Source organism: Pseudorca crassidens, chromosome 4 (assembly GCF_039906515.1).
Source record: "Pseudorca crassidens isolate mPseCra1 chromosome 4, mPseCra1.hap1, whole genome shotgun sequence".
Taxonomy (NCBI): domain Eukaryota; kingdom Metazoa; phylum Chordata; class Mammalia; order Artiodactyla; family Delphinidae; genus Pseudorca; species Pseudorca crassidens.
In genome coordinates this window covers 63,275,744-63,293,618 of record NC_090299.1, presented here as the reverse complement: position 1 = coordinate 63,293,618, position 17,875 = coordinate 63,275,744, and the positions used below count along the sequence as shown (strand labels likewise).

The following is a 17,875-nucleotide window of genomic DNA, read 5'->3' as shown; positions in this document are numbered from 1 at the left end:
GCTGACAGCTCATGCAGAGAAAAATATTCTCTGGTTCAGACAAAGGTAAATGTAGCTTCAATTCCAACACAAAATTCTTTTTTTTTTTGCGGTACGCGGGCCTCTCACTGCCGTGGCCTCTCCTGTTGCGGAGCACAGGCTCCGGACACGCAGGCTCAGCGGCCATGGCTCACGGGCCCAGCCGCTCCGCGGCATGTGGGATCTTCCCGGACCGGGGCACGAACCCGTGTCCCCTGCATCGGCAGGCGGACTCTCAACCACTGCGCCACCAGGGAAGGCCCCAACACAAAATTCTTACCCTCCATAATCAGCTTCTATTCCCAGTCTACAATGACAGGAGACACTAGAAATAACAGAAACACCACTGATTTCTTACTGTTGGGTTGTAATAAGTTAATCATTGCTAAAGGTAAAATGCCCAAACGATAGAATAACTCAGATTATTTTCAGGATCTAAGCGTGCACACACACACAAAGAATTTAGATTTGTTTAATAGCAGATATTGTAGTGGAGCATCTATTTATAGGTAAATATACAGAAAATGAACACAAACCTGAATAAGTTATGAGATACCTAGAAAAATACAACAAATGGTTAACTTTCTTTAATGTGAAGAATGGCTGGTCTGAATCCACTCCTAGATTAGATTTTTGAATTCTAATCAACTACAAAATCAAGGCAGAATTGCAGTTCTGAACTGAATTTTCATTATGATCTCTTCTGATGTGCCTTTACAAACACAATAATTTAAGAAGCCAAGTTGAAGCCTGGATCTGAATATCAGAACGTAGGGCACACTTAAGAGGAAGACCAAAGGGTAATTTTTACATTACAAAATTTACCTTGACCTTGAAGAATAACTGCTTTTATAAAATTAAATACGGATTGAAGTCATGTGTTATGATCCACCCCATCTGTTCAGCATACATACATACATTTTTTTTTTTAGGAAAAAAGAGAAATATGCTTATTTCACATTTTTGCTGAATTACTTCATAAGATGTTATATCCTGGACCTCTGAGATGGCTGTGACTGGAATCTGCCTGCTTTTGTTTCTAGCTTAAGTGCAGCCTGGCTGGCCTGTGCAGAAGGTAATTTCCCAGACATGCAAGCCCCTAGGGGCAGCTGACTTCTACAAAGCACTGGAGACACTCTCATTTCTCGGTTGGGACTTCTACCATGTAATTCGCACTTTCCTTTGCCTTCCCAAGGCTGGTGCTTCTTCGCCTTTGAGTTCTGCAGCTGAGGTCCATGGTTCCTTTGTGGGTGCAGCTGAAGCAGCTCATTCCTGGCACTGCCCCAGTGAGCCACACTGCTCATTTAACCACAGGCTTGATGTACAGCCCAGTGTGAGACCCAGAGGAAAGAGAGGCTTCTGTCCTCGGTGGGATAGAATATTTACGCTTAGGCCTTTGCTTTAGGATTTGGGATTTTGCCCTTCAGAGCTGTATGTATCAATACCCCAAAGCAATTTTTCTTGGATGCATTTTGCTTTGAATTTGAAATATGCTTTTTATTTAATAAGGCACAGGCACAGGACTACATTCATTATTTAGACTAGAACATCTTTTGCACCTGATGTAAGGAAAAAATAAAAAACTGGCATGCATGTTCAGGGTAATTGCATAGAGTAAAATGAACCCAATTTATGTAAAGGATTATTGAAGGAATACAAAACCTACAAAGTAAGCCTGCTAAATCATTCATTCAGTAACGGATTGACATGTGCCCAGATCTGGATCCTGTGCTTTGCTAGCTTTTAAAGCAAAGCAAAGAAGCAGTTATTTAAAAGTGATGGTGGGGGCTTCCCTGGTGGCGCAGTGGTTAAGACTCCGCCTGCCAATGCAGGGGACACGGGTTCGAGCCCTGGCCCGGGAGGATCCCACATGCCGCGGAGCCACTAAGCCTGTGCACCACAACTACTGAGCCTGTGCTCTAGAGCTCATGGGCCACAGCTGCTGAGCCAGTGTGCCACAACTACTGAAGCCCACACGCCTGGAGCCTGTGCTCCACAGCAAAAGAGGCCGTTGCAATGAGAAGCCCACGCACCGCAACGAAGAGTGGTCCCCGCTCACCGCAACCAGAGAAAGCCCGCGCACAGCAATGAAGACTCAACGCAGCCAAAAATAAAAAAATAAAAAAAATAAAAGTGATGGTGAAAAACAGTATTGAAAGAGAGCAATCCTGGAGAGTGGATACATTTTAAGTGACGATTCTCTCTTAAATAATATAATTCACAGACCATGGAGCTAGGCCCCAGGAATCATCTCTCGGCCTACGTTTCCATTTGGCAACCCTTGACATTCTATCATTAAAAGATATATAAATGCAATGTAAATAATGTCAACCACTTTTAAACAAATAATTATCTCTCTTGTTCTTTCGCAGATTTCTATTTCATTTTATGATTAAAATTTTTGCTATGCACTAAATGGGTGCAGTTAGGCTTAAAGTCTAATTTTGGGAATCTAGCCCCTTTGAAACTATTGGTTTCTTTTACATTTCCAGTTATCGTCTATAAATCCATCTGATGCTAAAACATCTGATGTGAAGAAATTGTAAATCTAAACCCTTTCTTCTGCTCTATACACAAAACGTCTAAAATTTATGATGAGGCAAATGGAACACTTTCATGAGTTAACTGTTCTCTAGACTGAATAGCAGAAACATTTCAGGCAATCAAAAAGCAAGTAGGGGGACTTCCCTGGTGGCTCAGTGGTTAAGAATCTGCCTGGCAATGCAGGGGACACGGATTTGATCCCTGGTCTGGGAAGATCCCACATGCCGCAGAGCGACTAAGTCCGTGTGCCACAATGACCGAAGCCCGCATACTCTAGGGCCCGCGAGCCACAACTACCAAGCCCATGTGCCACAACTACTGAAGCCTGCGTGCCTAGAGCCCATGCTCCGCAACAAGAGAAGCCACTGCAATGAGAAGCCTGTGAACCACAATGAAGAGTAGCCCCCGCTCGCCACAACTAGAGGAAGCCCACGCACAGCAACAAAGACCCAAAGCAGCCAAAAAAAAAAAAAGCAAGTAGGAAAACCCAGCTTTAATTGATTCCTCAGAGAATTTTTTTTCCAGATTATAAATTCTTATATTTTCCATTTTGTTGTTTCAGGAGATACACAAATGAAATGCAGGATATTGGAAAATAAAATGCTGAGAAGTAGGATGATACAAAAATATACCTACTTTGCCTGTATGGAACTCTATCAGGGGAATAAAACCAAAAGTGAACGAGGGATTTTTTCACCCTGGCAAAAGTATAGGCTTCATCTGGCCTGGAGAGAGCCACTGTGCAAGACACCTTGTGACAGTACCTGGAGGGATGTCAGCGGGGCTCCCAGATAGGAACATTGTACAGACCCCTACCCAGAGTGACTATATGGGGTTCGGGGGGAGAAATGCCCATTGACAAGGCCTCTCCTGGCCGCAGGGTCTTCTGTGCAGCTTCCTGGATTGTGACCAATTAGTCATCCACACATCAGCATTTTCTGTCTTTAGAAGCAATCATTACATTTGCCATTGGCGAGTGTGATCTGTGTATTCGTGGAACAGCTTGACTCAACTGTAGTAGATTTAGAAATGCAGTCCTAGGGGTCTACTCTGTTGTAATTCCCTTAATTTTCTATCTGAATACTTACAAGCTTTATGATTGTGCTATTATGTACTTATAGTCATAAGAATTCAATTTTAAACAAAATATTCTTTAGTATCCTTTTTCATATGTATTTTCATCCCATATGTAAAGCTTGGGATAAAAAAGTACAATCAGTTGAAGGGTAGAACATTTTAAAAAACACTAATTTACCTTGTTCTTCAAATTTTTTAAGGTTTAAAAAAGCTATTAGTATTTTAAAGCATTTTAAGAATTATTATAAATCCCCTCTCAGAATATCTGTCTCTACTGGGGTGAGATCATGTTCCTCTATTGTGAGCGCACAGTAGGAACTCAATAAATGCTTGTTCTGAGAGTACATGACTATAAACAGATACTTACGTTTCTCTTTCACCATAATAGGTAATATCTATGAGTAGTGTTATCTCTGACAGTGGCATTAATATAACAAAACTAAGTTTAGGATAAAAATTGATTTTAAGTCATACTAGAAGAACGGGAAATTTAAAAGTGGAAATATAAAGTCTAGGGTCTGTCCATGAATTTCCAAATATAACATGCTTGACCAGGAAAATAGAAATGAATATTTTGAGTGAACTCCAGATAAAGGAAATTATCAATACAAAGCCATGTAAATTTAAATTAACATAAAGGAAACATAATTACTTGTAAAAACAACCGTATACATTAAGAGAAATGATACTGTCTTTGAACTTGCATTCTCAATCTGTCTGTGCAAAATTGCTTGTAGTGTCTCCAAACAGGCATCTGTGGTCAGATGCGTCGAAAACATTCCATGAAATGGTATATGTCAGAGCAACAGAGCCTGCTGTTTCCTTTAACTAGATGGAGTCTGGCCAGGTCATGGCTGTGCTTTGGAATGACTCGTCTGGATGTGTGAAACCTGCAGGACAGGCAGCAGCAGCTGGAAGGCATCCTGTATGTATGTGGTGCTATTGCAGCCCTATGAAGGGAGAAAATTGTGGTTGGAGGGTTATTGTCAGAGTTCCAGCTTGACAATTCCTCCCATTTGATAATGTTCCTTCTCCTCATACCCCACACTATTTTAGAATATTTTTCTTTTAATGTTGGTGCTTAAAAAAGATGTAAACACATTTCTTTGGATGTTTCTATTCTGTCTCTGACTGCCTGGGTTTCCTCTTAGCTGCGTCCTCCAGAACCTGCCTCTATGGTTCCTTGTCTCTTCTTGTCAACTCCATCCCCCTCTGTGGCTTTGTCTTAAACGATAACATTTGTTGTCACCACATTGTTATTCTTGTACCTTGGTAGTTTCCCTTAACGATAACACCCAATTCCTAAACGCATTGCTATAAATACATAGGTAGCCCTCCCTGACTTTTGTAATTTCCAAATTTTGCATTTGACAGGTACTTCAGACAGCAAGAAACTACTGTATATGCATTGCCCATGTTCAAACTCAACTTGTCAACACCTTGTGGCTTCAGTGGGGTGCCCTGGGGCTACAGATGTGCCAGTTCCTTAGAGATGGTCCCTAATAGAAGGTTTTCCCCACTAATTACAGGTGGAACACAGTGCCTCTAAGTCAAGAATGAGGCCTCCTGGGCTTCTCTTCTTCGATCTTACATCGTTACTTCTGGCAAAGCCACAGCTGTACGGGGCAGCTGCATGTCCATGTTACAATGTCCTGGTGGGTGGGCAGGCCACGGAGTGAGCGGTCACAGAGGGTCTTGCCTCTGGTCACTGAACGGGCAGATGATAAACATTCTACTTGTCATTTTTGCCAGTCTGGAGCTTAGACCTAGCTAAACTCAAGGTTATGTAAATGGAGGGAAGTGCCCATTTTTATGAAAATCACCACTGAGCAAGAATACCTCATTGCAGCCAGTTATCACAGTGTTAAATCTGGTGTCAAACTTGGCAGCAGAAATGTGCTTCTGTCGGGGGAAACAGCAACAGAAATAACATGCGAGCTTAGCGTTTCTCTTTATAATCAGAATTCTTGAAAATGAGGTATTGCTGCTTCACCCGAGGGTTTACAGCTGGTTTAACTACACAAATGTACTCAGAAAAGACTGCAGACGATAAAATTTAGAATTGCAATAACACTTGCTGCCTGGGAGAAATACACACACACACACAAAATGTAGCTCTAACATTTGCTTTGATTCAGAAGCACTTTCGCTCCAGGAGGCCACTTACCTCTAACAGTACACTATTGATCATGGGGTTAAGGACCTCAGCCTTCTTGTTGCTCTGTGGAATCAAAAGGATGAAATTGACAGATTAGGTGCTCATACTCCAAGGCTTGTCCCAGAAAATGCAGATGCTGGCTTTGTTGAGGAATCTCTTAGAGAAGAAGGGGAGAAGTGGAATGCTTACTACAGACAAGGCTTCATATTTGGTGCTTCCCCTACACGATCATTTAATTTTGACAGAAATCTTAGGAGGTAGGTAGGTACCATGATAACCCCGATTTAAAGATGAGAAAATAGGGGACGTCCCTGGCGGTCCAGTGGTTAAGACTTCGCCTGCCAGTGCAGGGGGTACGTGTTCAATCCCTAGTTGGGGAGTTGGGGAGCTAAGATCCCACATGCCTTGCTGCCAAGGAACCAAAACATAAAACAGAAGCAATATTGTAACAAATTCAATAAAGACTTTAAAAATGGTCCACATCAAAAAAAATCTTAATAAAAAAATTAAAAAAAATAAAGATGAGAAAATAGTAATCAGGAAGGTTGAGTAACTTGCTTAAGGTCATGTAGCTAGAAATTTACACTCAGACCTTTTAAACTACTTAAAGCTCGTAGCAGGTCTGGGATTAGGGGGAGGTGAGTGAGGCTGAGTTGTACAGGGTCGGATTCAGTCTTTATTTAAAATTTTGATATTTTGTTCATCATGATTTTTTGGTGTTAATTTTGATTTTTAAAATACTGCATTAAAATATTTATCTAGATGACTGAGGTTGTTTCTTTGTCTCTTTTTGTGGGGGGGGGAGTCCCCTTAAATTTGGTAGACATGTTATGTACTTTTACTTGCCTACCCTAGTTCCAGACCTGGTCTGTAGTCTTTTTTCTTTTAAATGCAAACACGGGTACTTGATTATAGGGTGTGTCTTCAAGGTTGGCAGTAAAGTTAAAACACTCTTAAATATAACTTGCAAACAGGTCAGCATATCCCAGTTTGCAAAACATGGAAAACGCAGAATACAGAACCTGATATTAAGTAGGTGTTCAAAAAGTGGGAGTCAGTGTTCATGTCGCCGTTATTATTATGTCCAGTCTTCTCTATCTAAAATGTTCAATCCACTCTTAGACAATAAATAATTACAGGGACTAGAAAGAAGAGGGCAGTCTTAATAGGCTGCTTTCCCTCACTGTACTTGAAAGACTTTATGACAAACAAAAGTATATAAATGAACTATTTCTTCCCAGAGCAGCCCACTTTCACTGACATTACTCTACCGAGGGTTAAGTAATGTCCTACTGGGGAAACCAGAATGGAGTCTTGGGAAAAACTCTTTAAAAACCCAGTCATTTTAGTAAGTAACCAGAAAATCCATTATGGTTTGCTTTCATGTTTATTTGATTATCAATAAACCTCTAAAATATAATCAAAATGAGGGCAATAAAATGGCATCGGTTTTCAGAATCAATGAGATGTGCAAGCAATTTAAATAGAGTCTGGAGAGCAATATATACTCATTAACTTCAAGTTATGAATAATGGCTCTTTTAGAGAATACAAACAATGACGATGTGAATGATTCATCACAGCACAAGATGAGAGGTACTGTTGTCGTGAGATGGTATTTCAGTAAACTCCATTTAGATTTGGCTTTTTCTTTCTCCAAACGATAATCTGTGTGTTCCTGATTGTGTTCATACAAACATTTGGACACAAGTGTGTGTGTGTGTATTTTTTTTCTTTTTTCTTTCTTTTGCGGTACGCGGGCCTCTCACTGTTGTGGCCTCTCCCGCTGTGGAGCACAGGCTCCGGACGCGCAGGCTCAGCGGCCATGGCTCACGGGCCCAGCCGCTCCGCGGCATGTGGGATCTTCCTGGACCGGGGCAGGAACCTGTGTCCCCTGCATCGGCAGGCGGACTCTCAACCACTGTGCCACCAGGAAAGCCCTGTGTGTGTGTATTTTATGTGTGTGTATTTATTCAAGTACACACTTACCTGCTAGAGCTTTGCTACTCAAAATGTAGGATATGAATTAGGAGCACTGTTACCACTTGGGAGTTTGTTAGAAATGCAGAATCTCAGTCCTCATCCTAGACCCACTGAATCAAAATCTGCATTTAATAAGCTCTCTAGGTTATTTGCTTGCACATTAAGGTTTGAGAAGCACTGTGCTGGAATACAATACATTAAACGGAATAGAAAGCAATACCATGAATATCACCCACTAACATAAATTAATTAATGTTTAACATGAATCATATAAAACATATAACACACATAGACACAGACATATACATCCTCATCACTAGGCAACCGTAGAGAACCAAACAGTTAGCTATCTATCTGCTGTGTCTGATGGGCAGCCAACTGGGAGTTGAGTCAACTGGGTGAATCGTTCACCCTTCTGAGACTCAGTTTCTCAGGTAGTAAGCTGGAAAGAGCGAGAAGAGGGTACAGTAGAGCCTTGGGAAGCTGAGTCGCCAAGGTCATTCCATCCTGATTAAGAGCTCACACCTCTCTGTAAATCTAGCAGTTACACCAAAGTCCATGGGCATCAGTTAACTTAGATGATGCCAATCACATAAATGTATTTTATCAAGCCTATCCTATCAATGAGCTTCTACCCTCCCCCTTCACTCTGCCTGTTTACAGTGAAGCTCTATTGCTGAAGGCCTGAAATTAGACAAATATAAAAGCTGGTCTTTTACAAAATAGGAGAAGCAAACCATATGCTTTGACAGCAGAATGAATAGTTGGTATGTAACTCATCCTTTATCAACTAAGCCACTTACAGAAGTCTGAGAGGCACACAAATCGGACAGCCCAGTCCACAATCATTTTTGCTTTTTTTGAGACCTGCTCTTTGCCTGGGGTGGGGGTGCGAAGAGGTGTACCCCAGCAGCAAAGTAGGTCTACATGATACGACCCTGTCCTCATCACTACTGGAGACACCAAGATGCATATCTGAGCCTTTCAAACCTTCTCACCCAGGATCCTGGAATTTGAATGAAGAGAACCAGGAACTGCTGTAGTTGAGTCACATTAATAACAACACTTCAGAGAGAAGGTACATGAGCTCTGGTGATGGGTCCCCCACGGCTGCTCATATACCTCCACTACCTTTAATAAGCTCCCCTTTCTGTCTAAATTATTTAGTGCTTGTTTCTGTTACTTTGTGCTAGGAAGAGATATGTTGAAGTCCTAACCTCCAGTATATCAGACTGTGACCTTATTTGGAGATAGGGTGTTGCAGATTCAATTAGATAAGATGAGGTTGTACTGGTCATACCTTAATCCAATATGACCACTGTCCTTATAAGAAGAGGGAAATGTGGGCATAGACACACACAGAGGGAGGATGATGTGAAGATAGAGAAAGAAATGGGGGTTACACTGCTGCAAGCTAAAGAATGCCTGGGAAGCTGGAAGAGGCAGAGAAGGGTCCTTCCCTAGTGGCTTCAGAAGAAGCATGGCCCTGCCAATACCCTACTTTCAGACTTCTAGCCTCCAGAATGGTGAGACAATACATTTCTGTTGTTGAAGTCACCCAGTCTGTGGTACTTGTCAAGGCAGTCCTAAGAAACTAATTCATTTGTAACCCAAACACCCTAGCTAAAACAGGAAGTGAAACTTGCTGTTTCTCTTGTAAAGAATCATCTGCCTTTGCATCCAGGGCCTTAAAAGGAAAAGAAGAAAGGTTGAAAAGGAATAATTGCCACTGTCTTCTCCAATCCCATTAGGTTGAGTTACAAAACATGACTGATTTCTAAAGAAAAGAACCAGAAGCCACAGCTCCAAATGAATGCCGAACCTTTCAAAATTGTTGCCTTGGGAACAGAAACACTTCTACAGATTGGTGAAATTTTTTTCTTTTGGTCAAAGTTGAAGTGTAACAATAAAGCAGAATTATTTTACTAGAGATTGTGGAATTATATATCGCAGATGTTAAATAACAGAAGGAACCTTAGTGAACAAATAAAGGAAATGAGGCCCAGAGAGGTTTGAAAATCCACCCAATACCCTGTATGTCTGATATGGTCACATCAGGGCTAGAACTCAGTCAGATGAGAGCCTTAAGCTGCCTATAGCTAAAGAAGATGCTCAGGTCTCATTTTAGCAAATGTCCCGGCAGAGCTTCTGCTTTGTGGAGCTATCAAAGAAGGTACTATGTCCTCCACTCCATATCACAGCCCCTTGTAGGCCTTCCCCTCAAAAAGGTGAAAAAAGAATCAGTATCATAATCTTACCCCAACAGTGGTTAAAGAATTTGTGAACTTCTTTGATAAGGAGGCCACTTCCTTGCACATTGCAGTAGTTAATCTGAAAGAAGAAAAAAAGAGATTTGGGTATTTTTAATAAAGAAAAATAATTGTATTGTTAATACAATTATTGATATTAATACAGTATTCCCTTTAAAAGAAGGGCACTCAAGTTTGAAGATGCTCTGTAGAAATATTTTCCTCAGTATTCTTCCATGATTCACAATCACAGTTTAATCTAATTCTCACCCTACCTCTTTATCGAAGCAAAGGCATATGCAGGAAAATATCAGGCTTGAGCTCCACAAGGGGTATAAAACTCTTGCCAAGGGACTTTTCTCCAGCATTGTTCATTTGAAAATAATAATGAACATTCACTGAGATACTATGTTAAATACTTTTATATGCATAATCACATTTAATCTGCATAATGACCTTATTAGGGTCCATTATTATTCCCATTTTATAGATGAAGAAATTCAAACTCAGATGTCTCTTCATATCTTGATTATGGGTTTTTTTTTTTTTTTTCGGTACGCGGGCCTCTCACTGTTGTGGCCGCTCCCATTGCGGAGCACAGGCTCTGGATGCGCAGGCTCAGCGGCCATGGCTCACGGGCCCAGCCGCTCCGCGGCATGTGGGATCTTCCCGGACTGGGGCATGAACCCGTGTCCCCTGCACTGGCAGGCAGACTCTCAACCACTGCGCCACCAGGGAAGCCCTTGATTATGTTTTTATGAGATGCCTCAAAATAAAGATCCTGTAGAATATGTTTTTTAAGACTTACATCAAATACATCAAAACTTTACCCCAATGTTTATTCCAGCCATCACGCCTAGGACTTTACCCCAAGAAAATAATGCAAGATAGATACAAATATTTAACAAAGCAATGTTTGTCATAACATTATAGATGATGACAAAAGCTGAAAACAATCTACCTAACAATGGTGCATTTTGCCTGATTTTTTTAAACAATAAGTATGTAAGACTTTTATGAAGTGATTAAAATGCTATTAGCAAAACAATAACTCCAAGTTAAGAATCTTACATGTTAAAAGATCTAGTGAAGTCAGTAGAGGCAAGTTTCGTTCTGATAAATAGGGGTTCTGTCTAAGCTATGTATTCAGGTTTGTTGAGCTATATCCATCTATCCCTCCTTCCACTCATCTATCCATCCAACTACTCATCCATCCACCCAACCATCCAAAACTTATCTGCAGGAAGGGTCAGGAGTAAGGCCAAGAGATAGCAAAGAGCAGTTCTGCCTATGTTCTTGGGCAGGTGGGTGGAAAGGCACTTACTGTACAGACATATATGAGGCCTTATTACATTTTGCTTGGAGCAGCTTGGTAAGGTTGGGACAATCAGGGGCTGAGAATCAGACAGGAGCTAAAGGTAAGGTTCTGCTTTCCATACTCAGAAACTTCTGACTTCAGCCCTCCTCTTTCCAATCAGCATGCAAATATAAAACAGTACTCAGATGTTTTCCTCAATACTTGAAACTTTTCCTATGTCGCCCTTTCCTCTTCCTTCTTTACGTCTAGACAAGTACATATTCTTTGCAGGCATTTTAAGGGCAGGATTGTGCAGTGCTTATAATATCTTGGATTTTCACATGTTTAGATAGGAAAATCTACACTAGATCACAAATCTGTACAAGTGAGGAAAAATGCCATCAGAGACACTAATAATGACTTTTTGGAAGGTCCTTCCACCAAAAATTTGCTCCCCAACCTACAATGCCAAATGTAGTAATAAGTGAAGACTAGTTAGCTAGCAAGTGAGTGAATGTGTTGAGATGTGTGTGTGTGTGTGTGTGTGTGTCTGTGCGTGTGTACCCATATATTTTTAGGAGGCTCTTATTTGGGCTCCTGTGTCTATATAATAATGAGAGGGCGTTTGGACCTGTGCTGATTTTCTATACCATAGCTTACAGTCATATGTGTAAAAGTTAATGGCTTATTCTTCAGCTCCATAATCAATTATTTTAATGAACGCTCCATACCAGCTATTTTCATGTGTATAACATTATATATATATACACGTTTTTATTTCACTAAACTAATAATAGTAGCTTACTGAAGAATAAACATATGATAGCAAATATGCATGCAAAAGCAATCCACCGTGAACTGGCTTACGTTAGTGACCATCACTGCCAGAATTCAGAACATGCAGAGCTTGTGTAAGTCCCTCGGAACAGTGGGGGTGTGTTTGCATATTTCTGTGAAACTAGTTGAGAAGGTCCATTAAGGTGTCTTTTATCTGTGTGGCATGTTGAAAATGTAATTATATTCAAAGGTCTGTACTTTCAAGATTCTGATCTATTAAAAGAAACACTTAGCGCTGAATGATGTAGGGTGTCTTCCCTTAAATCTCTTCATAAATAATTCCTGGAATGTCTAGCTAATTATTACTGTTCTCGCTAACTTGGCTCATTTCTTAAGAGAGTTCTTAATTCTTAAGATGACCACAGAACAATGGAATTAGTTGACATAAAATCTGAATCTTTAGTAGCTGAGGGTGTATGCGTGTGTGTGTGTGTGTGTGTGCATTTGAATGGCACGTATACATAAAATTGGAAAAATAAGAATTAAAAGTAACATTTACTTTATCAGAACTTTTGCTTGGTCGTGAGCTGGTTTTTCCTCTTCTTGTCCATGAAGAATTAATTCTGCTACTTTATGAAGCTGCTCAATACAGCGAGCTGTTACTTCTGCCAGGCTTTCGATGGACTGCATGTATGCTTCCTGAAAGCAAAAAGTACAAGTCAGAAAATTATTCATGGAGAAGATGCTTTCTAAAAAACTCCTGTGACATTAAAACAATTACATAATTCCTGGAAAAAATCCCCCAAAACAAATATGACCTGAAAAAATTTACCCAAAGATTAATGGGTGTACCTAAGACTTTTCTAAGTGGAAATACTACCATAAAACAGAAGTGTCACCAGGTCCCAGGGACATAACAAGCCTTCTTCACAGCTGGGTCCCCAGTTCTCAGAGCAGTGCTGGGCACACAACAGACATGAAAGCGTGTGGAAGGGTGGCTGAATTGAACAGACCTCAGTGGACATTTTTCTTTAGAGCGATCTAATTTGAAATTTTCTTTCTCTAAAATTAAAATTCAACGTAAAATGAAGTTATTACAAACTCATTTGTGAACATAGGCAGATTATAAATTATGCACATATAAATTTATTAAACTACAGAATAAAAACTGTGGTAATGAAATTCTTTTTTGGAAAAAGCTTGAATTATCTCATTAGTTATGGGGCATAAGGACATGTTATGGTTACAAATTTGATATGATGGAATTTTACCCTAAAGATAAATCAACTATGTTCTTAAATATCTTTTTTCCTTTAAATTATAACTGTAACGCTATGGAGGAAAGCTACAATATCTATGCTAAATCATGAAATGTCCTGGTATAGAGAAATTTTAGTGTTTATTACATTAATACTCATATTTCTATAGTGTGGAATAGGGTATAAATGAAAATGAAATGGTTTTGCCTCACTTAAAATTAGGCTGCTAATAAAATGAACACAATATTACTGCTCTTTAGGCGGACGATCTGTAATGCGTTTACCTCGACTGTCTTAGTTTTCCTTTCTTCCTTCTTGTCTTCTTCGGCGTTTTCAGGTTTCTCTTCCTTTTCTTCCTTCTCTGTTTTGTCCTCTGACTCTTCGGCCACGTCTACTGGCACCACAGTTTGATCCTCTTCCACCCAGTCATGAGCTTTTTTCATGGCCTGCAAAGGCCCCCAACCAAAGCAATACGTTTATTGTACAAATATGGAGACACAAAAGCCAATCCCATGACTTGGATCAAACCCTAAACCGCCAAGGGTGGTTCTTTGTACGTTTAAAGAGTGATGGGGCAATTCCTCAACTTCCTTAAAAACACCTTGTTGTTGCTTTCTGGTAAAAAAACACAGTAAGAAAAAGGGACAGAGTAGAAAGAATGTATGGAGAGAAAACTGCAGGGCCTGAGGAATTTTTGGAAAGCATTCTAAAATGATACTCAGGGCTTCCCTGGTGGCGCAGTGGTTAAGAATCCGCCTGCCAATGCAGGGAACACGGGTTCGAGCCCTGGTCCGGGAAGATCCCACATGCCACAGAGCAACTAAGCCCGTGCGCCACAACTACTGAGCCTGCGCTCTAGAGCCCGCGAGCCACAATACTGAGCCCGTGTGCCACAACTACTGAAGCCTGCGCGCCTAGAGCCTGTGTTCTGCAACAAGAGAAGCCACCGCAATGAGAAGCCCTCTCACCGCAACAAAGAGTAGCCCCCACTCACCGCAACTAGAGAAACCCTGTGCACAGCAACAGAAGACCCAATGCGGCCAAAAAATAAATAAATAAAATCTTAAAATAAAAATAAAATGATACTCAGATAGGAATAAAAATGACCGTCACTTTGGAAAAGCCATAGTATATTTTTCACTTTTTGTGACCAACTGTAAAATTTCATATATATATATATATATATATATATATATATATATGAAATTTAGCCAGGGTCATTGCTAAAGCCAATTTCCTCATCTGCTATGTCTCATGAAGCCCTTAATATTTCATGAACCTAATAATGTATCGCACCGGAAGATGAAGGATGGCTCTGCTCCTCTCCAGCCATGCCAGAACCTCGCAGGGCGGGGTCGGGGGGTGGGAACAAGAGAAGAACTGTGATGAATTTCACTTCACATGAGTGCAGTTTGAGCAACTTGTGGCCTTAAAAGTTTTTGAACAAGCAGACACCACCTTCCCTATCTGTTACTCCCTGAATTTTGAAAGGGCAGACTTACCAGCTTTTATATTATAGTTTAAGCTGTTTGCTTAAGTTGCATCTGAGCTTATGCAAAACTTACTTCTCATTTGAAAGCTTGCATGTCAAAGTTTAATGTGTCATGGTGTTGATGGCAAGTTAATGGGGAGAAGATTAGGGGAGACAAAACCTAACAAACCATGCTTGGTGTGTCCTCTTTTAGGGACAAAGGTTTACCTATGTAAATAAGCCAGTGAGACCTCGGAGGCACCACACACACTCTCTGAGCTGCGGCAGGTGCTGTGTGGAGATGAACGAGGCAATTTCCCTGCTGTGTTCAAGTCACTGACCTGCCAGAATCAGTGACCTCTACCAGAGATAAAGAAATTGCTCATCTCTCCACCTCACTGCCTCAGTCTGCCCTTTCCTCACCCACCTTGATGAGTGAGGACCTGTGTCAACCACCGATCGCTAAAGAGAAGAAAGAGAGCGGGTGGTGGTGGGATGAACTGGGAGACTGGGATTGACATGTATACACTGATGTGTATAAAATGGAGGACTAATAAGAACCTGCTGTATAAAAAAATAAATTAAATTAATTCAAAAAAAAAAAAGAGAAGAAAGAGAGAATGGGAAAAATGACAGTTTTAAGTAATTAATGATCAGTGACCTCATTAAGAAATGCCATCGCAAGACCTTGTAGGAACTTGCAAAACATCCAGTGTTACCCTCAGAGGAAGCCAGACAGTGAAAGCTCAGATGGTCTTAGACACGACGAAGCACCGGCTTTCCCGTGGGAGGGGTTGTGTGAGTGGCCTGGCTCTGGCAGATGTGCTTTCTCTGCCTAATGGTGGCATGTCACTTTCGAGAGGAGGGGAGATGGAATTTGAAAAAGCCCTTTGGTGATTCTGCACCTTCTTTCCTCCTCTAGGCTGAGGGTAACCACTGATCTGATCTAAGACCCTATTTTAAGGAGAAATGACTTGTTCAAGGTCACAAGGTAATTGCCAGTGAAACTGCAACTAAAATGCAGGTCTCGCGACACAGCCTAGCAGGTTCTCCGCAGCCACATTTCATGATGTTGCCTCCTCGAATCTTAATTACTGACCTGGGACTCCCCTCCTGCTATGTGCCATTGGGACTTGGGGTTTTTCTATTTCAGGTGGATTTCTGGATTTTACAACCGAGACCTTTAAAAAAAAACAAAAAGAAACCAACAAGCAAAAACTGAGATTCATATGGTGCTGACCTTATTGAGTTTGTCAGGAGTGGCCGCAACATGCAATTCAAAGAGAAGCTCTGTAAGCATGCTAGCAAATTCTTCTCCCTCTTCTTCTATCCCTGGAAATAGAAAATGACAGAAGTAAGAAGCATGATTTATTTTTCATCCTTCAGAATGTGGCAGCTCCCCCAACCTTACAGTCAGAGCCCACAGTCAGAGTATAAGTGGGGGCAGCAGCAGCCCGCCCTCCAGCCGCTGGGCAAAGACAAGCTGTGCCCATGTATAAGCACAGAGGCGAGGCAGCAGGCTGCAGCTGGGCGAGGGGCTGGTGGAGCCTTGCTGCTCGCAGCTCTAGCTGGGGCATCCCTGGGCTGGCCCGAAGGGCACGTGAGGGCAGGGAGGGACCTACTGGTCTTGTTCACAGCTGTAGGTGGTCAGTAGCTGTTTGCTAAATGACTGAATGAACAAATGAATGACCCTTCTCAGGCTTGAGAGCCCTGGGACAACACTGTGTTTATGACTTACAGTACTGTTATGCTTAGCATTGCAACCCTTAATGATACTCAGGGTACCCTTTTAGGTCCACAGAGCCACAGTACTGAGCAAGCAGAATTTTGTAAACACTAGAGTTTTATATAAACTATATTGTTAAGTGTTACAAAGATATAAACATAGGGAGATTAAAAATATTTGAGAGTAATCAACACTAAATTAGGATACACGTACTCTCTGTAGCTCCAGCTTTTAAATGTGCATTCGTTCTATAGGACAGAGAAAAACACCAATAACTTGTAGCAAATGTTTTAGGAAAATCATCACAGAGAAAAATGGATGTAAATAAAAAACAGATGTTAAAGAGTGTTGCAACAAAGAATACCTATTACTACAATTCTTGGTCTGTATGTGTGGCCGAGAAGATCTTCACCAAGTCAATAAAAAGAGAAAATATCTTTTAAAAATCTTTTCACAACAGTGGTAAACCAAATTAGAGACCCACGGCAGTGTGATAAAACTACACTCTGCTGGTAGGACAAACATGCAAATCATTAGCTAATGTTATTAAATGCAGAGGAGTCCAATATTAAATTTATCTAAAAATGACAGTTCATTACATTTTCTAAGACTACCAGATAAATTATTTAGGTGTTAGGGGGCTTTTAGGAATGCAAGCTTACAAGAAAAAATATGATGAGAATGCTGTGGTTTCTCCCAGAATTTTGCTCCTGGATTGTCTGCTCTCCCTCACTAATGAGATTGCTCTCGACAGCTTTTAGTTAATCCCTCACCTTTCTGGAGTTGTAACACTCCATCATGTTGGATTGATTTAATGACAACCCTGCTATTCTTCTCTCCTATTCTTCTTTAGGTGTCTAAATGACATTTATTTATTAAATTAAGTTAATTAAAAGTAATTGTGTTTTGATAATCTGGAGCTGCCCTTTAGGAAAATGGACATATTATGGGAGGTAACAGGGTTCCATCACTTAAAGAGAGATTAATCTACCATTTCTTTTTTTTTTTTTTTTTTTTGTGGTACGCGGGCCTCTCACTGTTGTGTCCTCTCCTGTTGCGGAGCACAGGCTCCGGACGTGCAGGCTCAGCGGCCATGGCTCACAGGCCCAGCCGCTCCGCAGCATGTGGGATCTTCCCGGACCGGGGCACGAACCCGTGTCCCCTGCATCGGCAGGCGGACTCTCAACCACTGTGCCACCAGGGAAGCCCAATCTACCATTTCTTAAGCATGCTGTTCAGGACTTCAATTTTTTTTTTTTGGTCATATTAAAAAATCTCCATTTACTGAAGCTCTATATTAACACTGGAACATAACAC

The 17,875-nt window shown here is 41.0% G+C and overlaps 1 protein-coding gene across 3 annotated transcripts in view; it reads right to left on the bottom strand.

Moving 5' to 3' along the window:
* Positions 1-474: 474 nt before the first annotated feature.
* The window catches only part of FAM114A1 (family with sequence similarity 114 member A1), a 62,869-nt gene continuing 45,468 nt past the window's right edge, over positions 475-17,875 (bottom strand). For all 3 annotated transcript variants that reach the window (XM_067735733.1, XM_067735734.1, XM_067735731.1), the window contains 6 exons: positions 16,073-16,164; positions 13,646-13,807; positions 12,662-12,801; positions 10,038-10,110; positions 5,807-5,860; positions 475-4,589 (listed from right to left, as the gene is read on the bottom strand). In XM_067735733.1, coding sequence (XP_067591834.1) covers positions 4,488-4,589; positions 5,807-5,860; positions 10,038-10,110; positions 12,662-12,801; positions 13,646-13,807; positions 16,073-16,164 — 623 coding nt within the window. In that variant the 3' untranslated portion in view covers positions 475-4,487. The remainder of the gene's footprint in view (positions 4,590-5,806; positions 5,861-10,037; positions 10,111-12,661; positions 12,802-13,645; positions 13,808-16,072; positions 16,165-17,875) is intronic.